The sequence below is a fragment of the Microtus oregoni genome, unplaced genomic scaffold (assembly GCF_018167655.1).
Source record: "Microtus oregoni isolate MIOR12 unplaced genomic scaffold, Mior012 000110F_ref0000174, whole genome shotgun sequence".
Lineage (NCBI taxonomy): Eukaryota > Metazoa > Chordata > Mammalia > Rodentia > Cricetidae > Microtus > Microtus oregoni.
Window position 1 is genome coordinate 107,830 of NW_024544728.1, and position 15,491 is coordinate 123,320.

The 15,491-nt window shown below is 42.4% G+C and overlaps 1 protein-coding gene across 1 annotated transcript; it reads right to left on the minus strand.

The window, feature by feature from the left end:
• Positions 1–698: 698 nt before the first annotated feature.
• LOC121443645 (interferon-inducible GTPase 1-like) lies at positions 699–1,955 on the minus strand. Its single transcript, XM_041645468.1, has one exon. The coding sequence runs from the start codon at positions 1,953–1,955 to the stop codon at positions 699–701; it is 1,257 nt and encodes a 418-aa protein (XP_041501402.1).
• Between the last annotated feature and the right edge of the window lie 13,536 nt (positions 1,956–15,491).

The following is a 15,491-nucleotide window of genomic DNA, read 5'->3' on the forward strand; positions in this document are numbered from 1 at the left end:
TAATGGACTTCAGGTGCATAGATGGCTTTATGTGGGCTCTGTGGATCTGAACTGAGGTCTTCAGCCTTGTAAAGCAATTGATCCATCTCTCCAGCCCAGTTATGGCTTTTCCTGTAGTATTACTATGAAGAGAGGACATATGTGAAACTCAAGTTTATAGAGGAGTCGCAGCAGCAGCTGGGGGCAGCTAGTCCCCCTCCACCCACAGTAAGAAAGAAGAGAGCAATGCATGAGTGCAGGTGTTCTATGTTAGCCTCCCTTTCCATATACAGAGTCAGGGATCAGTAGCTAGGGAATGGGGCCACCCACAGTGGGCAGCGCTTCTCACCTCAATTAACTTAGGCAAAATCTTTTGCAAAAGCAAGGTCAGAGGTTTACCTCTCATGTGATTCTAGAGTCTGTCAATTAAACCACCCATCACAAAGTTAAACCTAAAAGCAGGTGTTGATTGATATGAAATAAATTTGTATAAAAGTACAATTACTCGTTCTGAGGGTTTATTCAAAGTGAGTAAATAGTTTTTAGCTCTCAGCTTATTTACACATATCTGATCCCCTTGCTGCAGCTAATGTGGATATATGATCACTAAGTATGCATGAAGCCTAGAAGGCCTGAATAACCCAGTATGTTGTTTTGCAAAATCAGTGTCCAATTTTTCTTTCATTGATCCTGATTATTGACAGCTACAAGATTTCAGCCTAATTGGAAACTAAGTTATTTTTTACACACATCTCTCTGAGAAGAGCATTAGCATCATTTGTCACCATGTTAAGGAAGGAACATTTCAGGTAAATCAATTTTTTAACATAAACATTCGTTGCAAATACGTCCCCATTAGCCAAACAGAACTCCTCATAAAGTCTTGAAAGCCTATCTTGCATTGTTTCTTCCTTTGTAGTTTCAAACACATGAGGAGATTTCATCTTTGCCTTGAGCTGATCCACCGACACTTGCCAGTCCTTAGCCAAACTCTGTAAGGATGCATCATCCACTCCAAAGACAGCTCGATAGAGGTTCATGCTGTTTCTAAGATTCTCCACATCATTATCCATTAAGAGTGTCAGTGAAGGAATCATAGTGAGTAGGGCAGTCGCAAAGGCATCGAGCCAAATGATCTGCTCCAGGCACTGCCGCTTCCTTTCAATGGCTGCATCTGTAATACTTGGCAAGGAGAGCATAAAATTGTGACGTTTGTATTCAGGGAGAGTATTCACCACCTTGTCCATCAGGATTTGGAAATCATAGTCACATAAGATATTATTAGAGATCAAGAAGATGGGTGGTACCTTAATGTTATTCTCCTGAAAGGTCCTCACACAGCTGCTGCGGATCTGCTGCAGGACCTTTTCTCTGTCAAATGTTCGTGGTTTGAATTCCTTCTCATTTTTTAAGTCAGAGTCCACCTTGGTTCTCACGAAGTAGAAATCCTTCTTCATCATGCTGATTGCTTTGGCGAGGTCTATATCATTTTTCTTAAAGCGTGTGGCAGAAAGAATGATGAAGAAATCATACTCGTTGAATTTCATTTTCTTCAGATAATCTTTGGGTGGGAAATTTGTGGTTCCAATCCCAGGCAGGTCCCAAAAAACCACATTGGGAATCTTGGGGTGTGTGTAGGGATGCCTCTCCATGGTTGTTTCCACCACACCAATTTCAGCTGCACCTTCCTCTTCATGCCCAATCCCCCTCAGGACATTGATGAAGCTGGACTTCCCTGCTCCAGACTCTCCTGTCACAGCAACATTGAGTGGGGTGCTATCAATTTCTTTTAAAGCATTAGTGATAGAAGAGTTTGCCACCTGAATGTTTCCTTTTGACAAGTTTAATTCAATTGAAGCTAAGGTTTCTTGAGGAATGATTTTGTTTTCTACCTTAAACTTCTTAAAATATTCGTTAAAGCTGGAGGCCAATTCTTGGTGGCGCTCATCCTTAGGTGAAGAGAACCGCTGACCCATGACTGTGAGCAACTAATGGCACTGAAGGAAAGAAGGAAGAGTCAGGAGGATGTTTATGAAATTTAAGATCTACATTTTATCAAATTTCATGTATATTGCCACATAGCATCCTTAACGATTGCAGTCCTGCATCTGATCTCCCACTGTGTTCATTTTATACATCTGAGACTTTGTGTCCTTTGACCAACATCATCCTATTTCCCTCTCCCATAGCTTTTCCATCACCCTGCCTTCCACCTCTATGAGTTTGGCTTCTCTAGAGTTCACCAATAAGTGACACAGTAGGGCCATTCTTTCTGCAGGATCTGTGACCGTCACATGAGACTTTAATGTTTTAGTCTCTATTGTGTCTTTGCAGATCCATCTTAATATTCAGTCTGCACTGTGCCTCTGAGTCGTGTAGACTCCATAACCAGAGGCCCCTTACATTCTCAAATCAGTTCTATTTGGTTATAGCCTCCTTGTTGGTTTGCTTGTCTGACTGTACCTGCTTCTATTATTCATTATCATCTATGCTATTTGGCCTTTGTCAAGTTTTCAGTCCTCATGTTATTTGGTATTGGAGAATTTTCTGTAATCTGTCAATCATGTTTTAAATAAACGCTGATTGGCCAGGCAGGATGTATAGGCAGGAATACCAGACAGGAAGTAGAAATGATGCAATGAGAACAGGAGAATTCTGGGAAGCAGGAAGTTGATTCCTCCCACTCCTGACCAGATCACCAAAGCAGTAGGATGTGATCTACCCCACTGAAAAAGGTACTGACCCACATGGCTAAAATAGATCAAAAAATGGGTTAATGAAGATGTGAAAAGTTATCCAGTAAGAGGATAGAACTAATGGCCCAATCAGCTTTATAACTTATAGATATCTCTATGTTATTTCTTTGGGGCTTGCCGGCTATGGGGTATCTGGAGGGACAGAAACACCAAGAAGGTGGCCTCCTCTCATGTTACAGTAATTTTAAGAAAAACATTTTTTCTTATTTGTCTTTTTAGATCTGGTAATGTTCCTCACACTTTCAAGCCTTGGTTGTCACGTAGTCCCTTATTTATCTGCTTGGCATGTTTATTTTCTCAATTGCTCTTTTGTCAAAGTCTCTTATTTTTAAGATTTATTCATGAACCCTTCTTGATTTCTAATATATAACACTCTTCCAATAAAGATTTGGATTGAAGGCCAATGGACAAGTTCTTTCCATGGTGAACTGAGAAACTTTGCAAAATATAGTGCATATTTATATGGGGTGTAGTGTTAGCCAGTTCAGTAAACATTGCCACATAGATTTGTCCTAGGACCATTTTCTTTAGAAGAGACTTGGCCTCCCTGAATAACTGAATAAGAAGCCAAAACAGATAAAGTCCTGTTAGGGACATCACCCATCCCAATGGATTCTTGGTACACAGATGCTATAAGCAGGGCACCTGTAGCATTAGAAATGAACACAGACAACATGTGCAGGAGACAGGAGAAAGAGCAGTCAGGAGGCTGAGTTGATATAGAGAACAGCAACTCCTGAAACTTGAATTTGCCAATCTGTATTGGCCCTTGGGTTATTTTTATAAGCTTGACATCATAAATGGCCCTGTGGGAAAGGAGGATCTGTCAGGTACTAGGTCAGTTACTGTAGGAACAACAGGTATAGATGGACACATATAACTCACTTCTACAGCACTGAAATCCCTTGCTAGATATTCATTCATAATTCCATAGCTCACAGAGTCCTCGAAGCAGAGCCCATGAGCAAAGAGGGCTATCAACCTTCAGGTTCCACTAGACTCTCTCTATTCCTTGGATTCATGGGAAATCTGAACACAAGAAGCTATAATGAGATGGAAGAGTTAAAGCTACTGACCTTCCTAAAAAAATATTTGGGTACCCTGAATGCTGTACAGCATGTGAGATTAGCCTCCATGTGTGGATACTCAGGTAGGACAAGAACATGTGCCAATCTGTTATTGATTAAGAAAGTCAGGTATCTTCATGGACAGATTTCTTCCTGCATTCAGTTCCTTCAAACTATCATTTTCTTTATTGCCAGCAAAATATTATTGTGGAAGCTGGGGATTCTGAGAAGCATATTTATCTATCACTTTAAAATTAGCATGTTGAGGGAATGTAATTTTAAAAAGAGCATGCTTAAAAGCTGGCCTACACCTATATGAATATGTATGGGCCCCATGAATAAAATTGTTATGGTCTTTGGCTGTGGAGTGAGTTAAAACATCACATTGGAAATAGCTATGTACTTGCTTTGCCTAACTTAGGTAATAAGTATTTACCGAATCTGTTATATTTTGCCTGTTTATTTTTGCCCTGAGTGCACTAAGATGCGGATTAAAAGCAATGAATTTCTATTGTTGGTTAAACTAAAGTGGCCTGTCTCCACAAGGACCCTTCTCCATTGCCCGAGTTAAAACCAGGAAGGGAAACATCTCAGGGACCTGGATTTCAGCTCTTGCTTGCATACCTTGATGTTCCTGAGAAAGCTTTGTGGCCTTTCTGATTCTTCAAATGCTTTTTCCAAGCCCCTGTGCCAACACTTCAAAAGAGGTCTTAGAAGATTTGAAGAAGTGTTGGGCCAAAATTCTAGCTATCTAAAGTGCTAACCAGGGGCACCTCATTTTGGAAAGCAACCCCATTTTGGTTGGTGATCATTTCAGAAATGATAATACTTTGGTTTTCATGAGTAAATGTAGTAATAAGAGCGGCGGGCCTGCGTCCCCAGTACCCCGGCTGCCTGGCTAGGTCATGCCCGAACTAACAACACACAAACTGTATTCATTTAATCACTGCTTGGCCCATTTCTATCTAGCCTCTTCTAGGCTAATTCTCACATATTAATTTAGCCCATTTCTAATCATCTGTGTAGCGCCCCTAGGTGCGCTTACCGGGAAGATTCTAGCATATGTCCATCCTGGGTCGGAGCTTCATTGCGTGCGTCTGCCTGGGAGCTGGGAGCATGGCATCTCCCTGAGGCGTCTGCTCCCAAGAGGAGAGCGGTCGAGTCTGAGCTCACTTCCTCTTCCTCCCAGCGTTCTGTTCTGTTTACTCCTCCCACCTATCTTCTAACCAATGAGGGCCAAGCAGTTTCTTTTTATTTAACCAATGACCTTCCTCCATCAAGTAAAACCACTTTTATCCCTAGGATTCTTGCTTGTGCACCCATAGAGTCCTTGACTGCAAACATCCATCATAGGCTTCTTTTCAATCACATGGCACAGATCTGTAAGAAAAGATTCCCTGTTCTGCTACCTGGGACTGATCTCAGAGTCATGATGCTGTGTGCCTCTCTGCCTATGGCATTCACAACCCTTTTAACAAATCTCCTACTCAAACAACAACGTTCCCCAATGTGCTTCTAGAACCCCAGATTTTCCTAACGTATAAAACTGTATTTTCTCATCCTATACACCTGTGTCTCAGGGGGAAAGGTTGGGATCTGTGTTTGTTTTACTGATTAGAGCATTTGTGCTTTCCATGTTTCAGAAACTTCCAGATGTGTGTTTTACAACTTAGTTCTGTAAGCAGCCATGCCAAAATTTCAGCTGAGTAAAGAAAATAGTTTTCATGTTGACTGATTGTTTTCCACCTTCATCAACATTCTGTTTAGTCATCCTGTTTAAGGAACTACATACTGAGACAGAAGTTTTCTTATTTGCTTCAACAGAAAATTAAAACTTTTAAAGAAGAGAGTTAAGATTGAAGCTCACCTAGAATACGGAAAAGGTAATCAAGGCAGAATACTTTAAAAATAATGTGCAGGATAAATTTCACAAATATTACTTGGCTGTATTAAAAGGTATTTGATATAGATTTTATGTATGTATATATTGTGTTATATCTACATCCATGCTTATGCTCATATACTGCTTCCATGGCACCAAATTGCCTGGTAGAGGGGACTAAGCTACACTGAAACTATTAGATGAGACTAAATCCTTTTTAGCTCACATAAATTAAATAAATCTTTGGCAAATAACATAGACTTGTTGGTGAAAGCTGAGTTTACCTTCTGAATTGTTCATTTGTATTCTTCCGGAGCCCCTGGCCAATTGGGTTTATATTTGTTTGTTGGATATACAAAGTTATTTGCTTTCCTATGACATGTCACAGCTCAAACTATCATGAGTACTCTTGATAAGATAAAGTTTCTAAAAGAGACAATTGAGGTTCTAGCTTAACTAACAAAAACTCAGACCTGAGCACAGTCACTGCTCAGAATGGTCGCCACAGATTTGTTTCAGTCTCTTGAGGCCAATAAATGGTTAGAGTTAGGATTTCAATATTTTCTAATTTAAAAGCACACAACCATTCTGTTTGTCTTCTGAGGTATGGGCTGCGTAGCCTCTAGTTTAAGGAAACTGTGTGTTCTGTTTTCTGTCCCCATCAGCGCTCTGACTGTTGTATTGGGGGACATAACCTCACTTATAGTGACAGTTCCTAGAGCCTGTTCTGTCAAATTGGTGTGATTAAGCTTAGGACCCTATGAAAAAGCAATCAGTTCACATCCTTCAAAGTTTGACAGGGCAACAAATACCATTTCCATCTAAAAGTTGTTTATTTATAACATCATGTTTCACAATATTAAGAAAAGTAAAGCATCATCCAATAAGTAGGAGATAAATATTTAAAAGCTTATACATATGCTTGATGGAAGAAAGTCATTGGCTAATAAAGGAACTACCTTGGCCCATTTTATTGGTTAGAAGATAGGTGGGAGGAGTAAACAGAACAGAACGCTGGGAGGAAGAGGAAGTGAGCTCAGACTAGACAGCTCTCCTCTTGGGAGCAGACGCCTGAGAGAGACGCCATGCCCCGCTCCCGGGCAGACACATGCCATGAAGCTCTGACCCAGGATGGACTAGGCTAGAATCTCCCTGGTAAGCGCACCTAGGGGCACAACACAGATGATTAGAAATGGGCTAAATTAATATGTGAGAATTAGCCTAGAAGAGGCTAGATAGAAATGGGCCAAGCAGTGATTAAAAGAATACAGTTTCCATGTAATTATTTTGGGTAAAGCTAGCCGTGGTGGTGGCCCGGTGCCGGGGACGCAGCCCCGCCGCCCTTATTACTACATATGCTGATATGTATTTTTAGAAATGATGAAGAAAAGGTGTCTTAAGTGGTTTTGTTTTAATGCAGAGTATGGCTGAAGATTAAAAAAAAGATATGGGTATGACTGAGTCAGCTATAGTTAAAGCTTATTAAAATACCTAAAGCCAAACTTCACTACAATGATACAAATCTAAAATTAATCTTATTTATATCAACAAGGTTCTTGTAAGATGCTGATTTTCTTTGGGTAACACTTACAAAAGTAGACTTTAACCAAAATAATATTCATCAGAACCATAAGAAAAATGTTGTCATAATTCACAAAACATCATGTCCATAGCAGTTCATGGCTAGTACATAATATATTTTTATACACATTTATGGGATTAGATGTTTCAATACCTAAATTGGTATGCACATTTTTTGTATAAATTTCTAAACTTTATATTTCCTTAAGGCGGTAACTGTTCTTGTTTCCTGCTGAAGGCCTGACTGCTGGCAGGGCCAGGCCCTCAGCCCCAGCACCACTAGAAGCACAGCAGAGCATGGTCTACAACAGCCACAGAGCCAGACCCTCTTTCCCACACTCAGAAAAGTGACGACTCTACAGGGTGGTGGGGCACTGCTCAGCTCCTGTCCTCTTGGCTAGGTGACTGTTGCTGAAATGCCAGGGTCCCCTCTGAGTTTTGTTACTTGACTGTCAAGCTGGACAGACATCCAGGTTCAACTCTCAGGCAGCCTCACTAAACCTAAAGGAGGTGCTCAGGGGTGGGTGCAGTGGGTGGTAAGGTGGGGTATCAGATTTAAGCTATTCTGATAGTGACTAAAATTAACTAGTTGGAAATAATTTGGCCACTCACAAAAGCTTTCTGGACCCGGAAGAAATTGAAAGTAGTTGGATCTATCAGGGCAACCATGAGCCTGGATCCTCTGCATTTAGCCTGGGGGAAAGTTCCTAAGACAAAAGTTGCTGGGGATCTTTTACAAAAGCCTCCCATCCTTTAAGTCCCCATGTCTTGGTCTACACATGCACACTCTAAAACTCTCTCGGGCCATCTAAACAACTGAGCAGGCAAAGGTACTTGTCTCTATGACAGATGATCTGAGTTCTAATTCCAAGACTCACATAGCAGACAGAACTGATTTCCACACCTTGTCTTTTGACCTCCACAAGCATACTCTAGCATGCGAGCACCTAGCCCTGGTGTATGAGGACACAGAGAATGAATACATAAATGAAATAAAACATGAATTAAATGCACTTTACCAAATTCTCAAAGAACTTCAAAAACAAGAAAAAGAAAAATAAACAAGAAAAATTTGTGTTAAATGTCTTACACTGAGTATGACTAGAGCAAAAGAGAGTGCCATGAAATATTAATCAGTACCAAAGGATGCCTTTCTTCACTAGTGCCCCAACTTCGTGATTAAAAACCACCAAGTTAAAGAGGATTCCCTCATTAAAAATGGCCCTCAGCATCAAGTGCTGCTGTTTTGATATGTGGGCCCATTTCCTTCTAAATATTTTGGACTATACCATAGATTACTGATGATCTCAGCCTTTCTCAGACAAGGATTTTGTTGTTGTTGCTTATTCCCCATTTGGTTTTTTGTCTGGTTTTTAAATTTTTATTTATTTCTTTTCAGTGGGTAGTGTTTTGATGCTACCCAGTGGGTAGTCTCATAACTGGTCAAAGTGGTGAGAGTAAGTGATGGTTGAGTGCTCATTCTTAAATAAAATAGTGAAATTTTTTATCAATCCTCCACCCTAACCAGATTTAGAAAACACCACAGAAAAACCAGAGGATGGGGCAAGGGGAGTGGCATGAAATATGTCTTCTGACTACGACATGGCAGTTTCAGGTGTAAACTCCTGGTATCTGGTGTTAACCCTGCAGGAGAGTTACATAAGGTTTAGCTTGTTCACATTTCAGCAGGAACAAGATCAGAGGCACATGAGGCCTTATCCTTCGCTTAGGATTAGAAACTGGTTGGGGGAGAGTCATTCATTTTTCTTTAAACGTGTGATGACTAGACAGTTGAGCATGATCAAGTAAATAACCCCACACCAGAACAAGCAAGTGATCCTGATTAAAATCAGTGAGTATTAAAAAAAAGTAAAAAAGACAAGAAAACATAGGGACGTCCATGGGAAGAGGAAGGATCGCAGAGAGAATAAGAATATGAAAATTCTAAAATTTTTCCCCAGCAAGTTATAGCAGAAGCATCTTACAGAGGGCATCTTTCATGCATCTAGCTTCCACCAGAGTTTAAAATAAATATGCTGACCTGGGTAGAAAGGGAAAAGAAAAGAATACTGGGCAATAGCCAGATTGATACAACAATTTTCATATGTTCTATAGTTATAATTCACAACACATATATACCGAAACGCTCATTGTCCTCTAAGAAACAAACAAAACCCAAATCTAAAGCAACTGGGTAAATTTTAAATAATAACTTGGTTATTTGCTTTAGGTCTATCTAAACTTGAATAATTACCTAAGAACATCTTTAAGTTAATCCTGCCTGCCTCCAATCAAGACCCCCTAGCTTTCAAACTGAGGATCCCAGCTCTGAGGATTCCTCTCTAAATGTCTTGTTATTCACAGGCTCCCTAGGAAGAGACAGAAGACGGTGAGAAGTCAGATCTGAATGCCTAGTTACCAGAATATTCTGTGTCCAGGGGATGCTCTCACTGCTCAGGACAAGAATAGCCCTCAGCTGTGCTGGAGTGTTTGCAGCAGAAACAAGGAAGTTGGGTAGTTCCTTTGTCTTTTGTCCCACCTTCAGAGTGTGCTAGCCAATCACATAGGAGAGTGGGTCCAGTTTTCTCTCCGAATTGCCTGCATTTTTAAGAACAGGAAAGTGAAACTAAACTAGCTTTTATTTTTTTCTCATTGGTTCCACAATTCAAGGAAGTAGAAATCTCCATAATAACAAAGGTGCATTTTAGCCTAAGGTTTAGCCAGTGTGAGGAGCCCCAGAATCAATTATTAACGAGGTTAGAAGATCTTTCATGACCCATTAGAGTTAATTTTCTCTTGACCCCTGTTTGCTGGATAGTTTTGTCTACTTGACAAATCATAGTCATCTGAGAGGAGGGAACCTCCGAAAAAGAAAATTTCTTTCAGAAGTGTGAGTTGCAGAAAACCTGTACAACATTTTGTCAATTAGTGATTGATGGTGGAGGGCCCAGCCCCTGTGGATGATGATTCCTTGGGTTGGTAGTCTTGGGGGTCTAAAAGGAAAGCAGGTAGAAAAACCACAGCAGCAAGCTAGTGAGCAGAATCAAGGGTCTTTGCATCAACAACTGATTCCAGGTTCCCTGCTCTCTTTGTGTTCCAGTACTGGGTTCTTTGATAACAAACAGTGATATGGAAGTGTAAGCCAAATAAACCCTTTCCTCTCCAGCTGATTTTTTGGTCATTGTGTTTCATCACAGAAATAGAAACCTCAAAATAACATGGTAACAGTATCATGGGCTACAGTGAGAGATCTGCCATGTTGTTTTGAGAAAGACTGTGAAAAGACCGAGGAACTTTGGTCTAGAAATCCATTATGAGTTCAAAACTTGATTTCATTTTCTTTGGTAGCTTGGAAGATAAGAATGTTGATAATAAAGCAAATAGTGGATGCCTAACATGTGAAGTTCCAGAGGGAGTTTGTGATTCACTTCAAGACCAAAGATGAGATCTGAGTATGATGAGCTGGGACTGAAGCATTAGGTGTAATTAACAAGAACAGAGACAGTGAAGTCAGTCTTTGCTTTACTGGGACAATAGATGCTGGTCAACTGGAGCTAAGAAATTAGCAGCGATTAAGAAGAGGCCAACATCACTTAAGCAAAGACACTTAGGAGAGGTGGTTCCTCAGAGTCAGTGCATAGGAACTGTGTTCCAGAGCCCATCAAGGTTTCATATCTTACTAGCAGCCTAACCTGGTAACGTCTAAGAGTCTCTCAGGTGGTTTGAAGGCGTGAAGGGGTCATGGAGAGCAGCTGTGGTTTATCACTGTGAGAGGCCCAGATAGGCGATTGGAGAAGAGGCAGCCTCAGTATTAGTGAAGCCCCAGGATAGCAGGGCTCATGGAGAAAAGTGGAAGCTTGGTTGGCACCGTGAAGAGAGTCCTGGTGTAGCTATTGGTGGCAGCCTCATTGTATCAAGGGACTCCATCCTTTTTGGAGATATCAGACCATGGGATGACCAGGAAGGACAGTAGCAGCAGTGGGGTGGAGCCAGTCCTATCAATGCTGCAGAGAGTGAAGCCAGATAAGGGACCTGATCTCTTTGGAGCACAATAGAAGATTGTGAGTGGATTCTAGACATTGGATGTTGAGTTATTGTAAGGACATGAAAAATTTTAAGGAATTTTTGCTTGCTTAATAGCTAATTAAGGCACTGTGTTTAAATGCAAGCCATTAGGGCTGGTTGAAAACAGGATGTCTAGCTAGGGCGCAGGGCTAACCACAAAGTGCTCCTGCATCCTGGCAGCAGGCCACCCGTTAACTCCTAGCTCTGTGGTCCATCAGGCAGCAGAAATTCGGGTAGGGCTCTGGGGAGGGCTGCCCTGCTAGACAGATCCGGTACTTGTAAGACATAACCACTTTGGGGAGGGGGCTTGTTAGAGATAAGGCACACCTGTTGTTATGTAAGACTAACCACTTTGACCCAAATGAACCTGGCTTGTGGTTTTTGCCTATATATTGTCAACCCCAAATGATGAGGGGGCTCTCTTCCCTACTGCTCTGTGAACTCAGCCTGCCTGAATAGAACTAGAATAAACCGTGCTTATTTAATCTGGACTTGACTGGATCCTGGTGGTCTCTGGAGGTTGCTACATGGACACAACATTTAGTGCATTGGCCAGGCACTGCGGAGGCCCCCGCCGGGAACCCCAAGGTCTAGATGTTCATTCTAATAGCGGTAAGGTGAATATGTATGTGCTGACTGTCTGATATATATGCTCTTCTAAACTCTTCAGCAGAGGGAATGAAAGGCTCTCAGGGGGAGAGTAACTCTCTGAGAGAACAGACTCTGGCTCTCTAGATGAGAGCAGACCCAGTGAACTTGGGCTCTCTGGGAGAGAGAGCAGACCAAGTGTTAACCAGGCCCTCACTGGACAGATGTTTGATCCTGGAGGGATTGAAAGAAGTCTTCGATCATGTGGAGGTTGTAGCCAGTGAGACCGGCTGCTGCAAGCCTCGAGATAGCTGAAGTCAGGTTTCAGCCGACTCTGGCAGGGATGGATCAGGAACATCTTTGTGGAAGTCCGGTTCCCAGTCAGGAGTGGTTTTGGGTTTTTTCCCTTGCCAGAGAAGAGGAAGTATCTTGTTCTTTGTCCCAGGACATTGTCAAGGTGTGGATTTGTTCCTTGTTTGCTTTGATCAGAGTCTGTGTCTTTGTTGCTCTGTTCATTCTAAGCCATTCCACCTCTCCCTCTACTACTATGGGAAAAAACCCCTTCTACCCCTCTGGATCTAACTCTTGCTCACTGGCAGGACCTTAATGATACAGCCAACAACAACAGACTGTTTGTCCAGAAGCGCAAATGGGTCAGCTTCTACTCAGTCTACTGGCCCTCAATCAATGTTGGATGGCCAGCAGGGGGAAGAGGGGGTGAACCTTCGACCTGGATACTATGGATAGAGTGGCATCCATGGTCTACCTTCCCGTGCCGGTCTACCTGACCAGATCCCTTCAATTGAGGCGATTTGTGCAGAAACACTGCCCCCTGACACATCAGCCCAGAGGGGCAAACTAATAGGCCTGGTAAAGGCCTTGGACTTGGGAAGGGACAAAAGAATTAACATTTACACAGATAGCAGCTAAGCTTTTGCTACCTGATATATCCATGGAGAGAGGCTTGCTCACAGCAAAAGGAAAGACTACCAAATATAAACAGGAAATCATAAACCTGTTGCAGGCCCTATGGCTCCCCCCAAAATAGGCTGTGCTGCATTGTCTGGGCCATCAAAAGGGAAATGACTTGGCCACCCGAGGAAACAATCTGGCAGGCAGGACAGCTAAGGAAGTGGCACTAAATAAAGCATACTACACCTTATCAGCCCAGAAACACCCGGGTCATGGTCTCTTCCTCCCACCCTCTTGCTACAAGCAAGAGGAAACTGCCTGGGACACACAAGTTGAAGGGGCTCAAAAAGGAAACGACTGGTGGTGCCTTCCTATTGGGAAAATTCTTCTCCCACAATTCATGGGACAATATTTATTGTATCAGCTCCTTCTCTCTTCCCACATGGGGGCTAAGAAACTTAAGGATTTACTCCAAGGTCACCCTTAAAGATTAGGCATGCCAGTCAGCTAATTGACCAAATTATTCTTATTATTAAAAAATCCCAGGCATGTCAATTGGTAAATGCTTACCAAACAAAAGGAGAAAAAGGTACCTGAGCAAGAGAAACTCGCTCTAAAATATATTGGGAAACAGATTTCACTGAAGTCAAAGTGGGGAAATATAGATATAAATACTTGCTAGTGTTTGTAGATACTTTCTCAGGATGGACGGAGGCATTCCTGTCTAAAAATGAGACTACATACACTGCAGCCAGAAGAATCTAGAATAAGTTCTTCCCAGGCTTGGTGTCCCACACATGATAGGGTCAGATAATGGACCTGTATTAATCTCTCAGGTTAGTCAGGGAATAGCCACTGTACTGCGAGCCAAATGGAAATTACATTGTGCATACAGGCCCTAGAGTTCAGGACAGGTTGAACAGATGCATCAAACCTTAAAAGAGACCCTCACCAAATTAGCCTTGGAGACTGGCGAGGACTGGGTGGCCCTCCTTCCCTATGCTTTATTTAGGGTCAGGAATTCCCCCTACCAATTGGGTTTAACTCCCTTCAAGATTATGTTTGGACACCCAACCCCTCTCATCCCCAGCCTGCAGTCTGAACTCATTGCACAGGACGGGGAAGTAGACTTAACCCAAAGCTTGAAAGCACTCTCCCAAATTAGGGTGGAGATCTTGCCAAGACTAAAAGAGATTTACTCTACTGCTTACCCCCCTAAGCCCCATAGCTTCCAACCCAGAGACTGGGTTCTGATCTGGCCACATCAATATTGCAGTCTTGAGCCGCACTGGAATGGCAATTACTCTAATTCATAGTAATTCTCATGACTTTCACCTCAATCAAAGTAGACAGATTTGCTCCCTGGCTTCACCACACCTACTTCCACCAGTTGCAGATAGAGGAGACCTGGAAATCTTACCCAGATCTTAGCATCCCTTCGAGATTAAAATTTCACTGCAATGACAATTCTTCTACTGTCGATTTTGCTCCTGCCCTGGACACTGGTGGGGAGCCACGTGCTTTTAGAGGATCCAAATCCTCATCAGCCTATGAACCTCACTTGGACACTCTATGATGTGGCCACCGGCAAGGTCTGCTACAGGACATCAAAGACAGCACCTCCAGGGACTTGGTTTCCAGATATAACTCTTGACCCTTGCAGCATATACACCCAACACAGACAACCAAGTTATCATGGGCCCTTATTTTATGTCTGCTCAGGATATCATATAAAGGGGAGGCTTAATGCTTGTGGGGGGGCCATGATTACTATTGTCAGACTTAAGAGCTGTGGCTCCACAGGGCAGTTGCACTGGCACATAGAAACTACGTTGGACTACATCAAGGTAAGCCAGGCAAAATGCCCCTATTGTGCCTGGCACAACCCCAACACTGCTGCTATCATTGATGTCTGCATTCACCCTTCTTGTAGCCCCAGTAAGATCCAATTCACCAAAGAATGTAAAGAGGCCACTGTCTGGAAAGCCAGCTATAGCTGCGGATGTTCTCCAAATTCAGATGGTTTGGCACGGGGACAGACATGCAAGTTCTCTTTGCCATCTGGCTAGATGAATCAGAACCACAGACAGCAAGTCCACCAGTGGCTATAGGACCAAATGCTATTATTAAGAATTTCCAGTAATCGGTGCAAAGAACCCATAGGAAGCGGCTTTCCACAGCCAGACAGGATAAGAAGCAGAGACCTCGCCCCCGTGCTCCCACTGACCTTTTCTTAACCTCTCAGTCTCCATTAGATACGAAAAGCTCCATGTTAAAGGTCCTACAACAATCCTGTTTCTTAATTCAACCAACCCCAATGTTACTAAAGTTTGCTGGCTATGTTATGACATAGCCCCTCCCTTCCTTTAGGGGATTTTTTTGGGGGGAGCTATTCAAACCAGACAAATGTCTCTGCATGTCTATGGTGATCTGGGGGCAGGCTCACTCTTACCCAAATAAAGGGCAGAGGACTATGCATAGTCTTCTCACCAACATCTTTACAAGAAAACTGACCCTTTCCCTGTCCATGACTCCCACAGTTATACAATTCTTCATGAGGACACTTGGTACACCTGGGTGTATGTTCTTTAAACTTCTTGAATTTTTTGATGAAGTTTGTGATTTTCCTCGGTCATTTCCATTGGCAAACATTTCTATAGG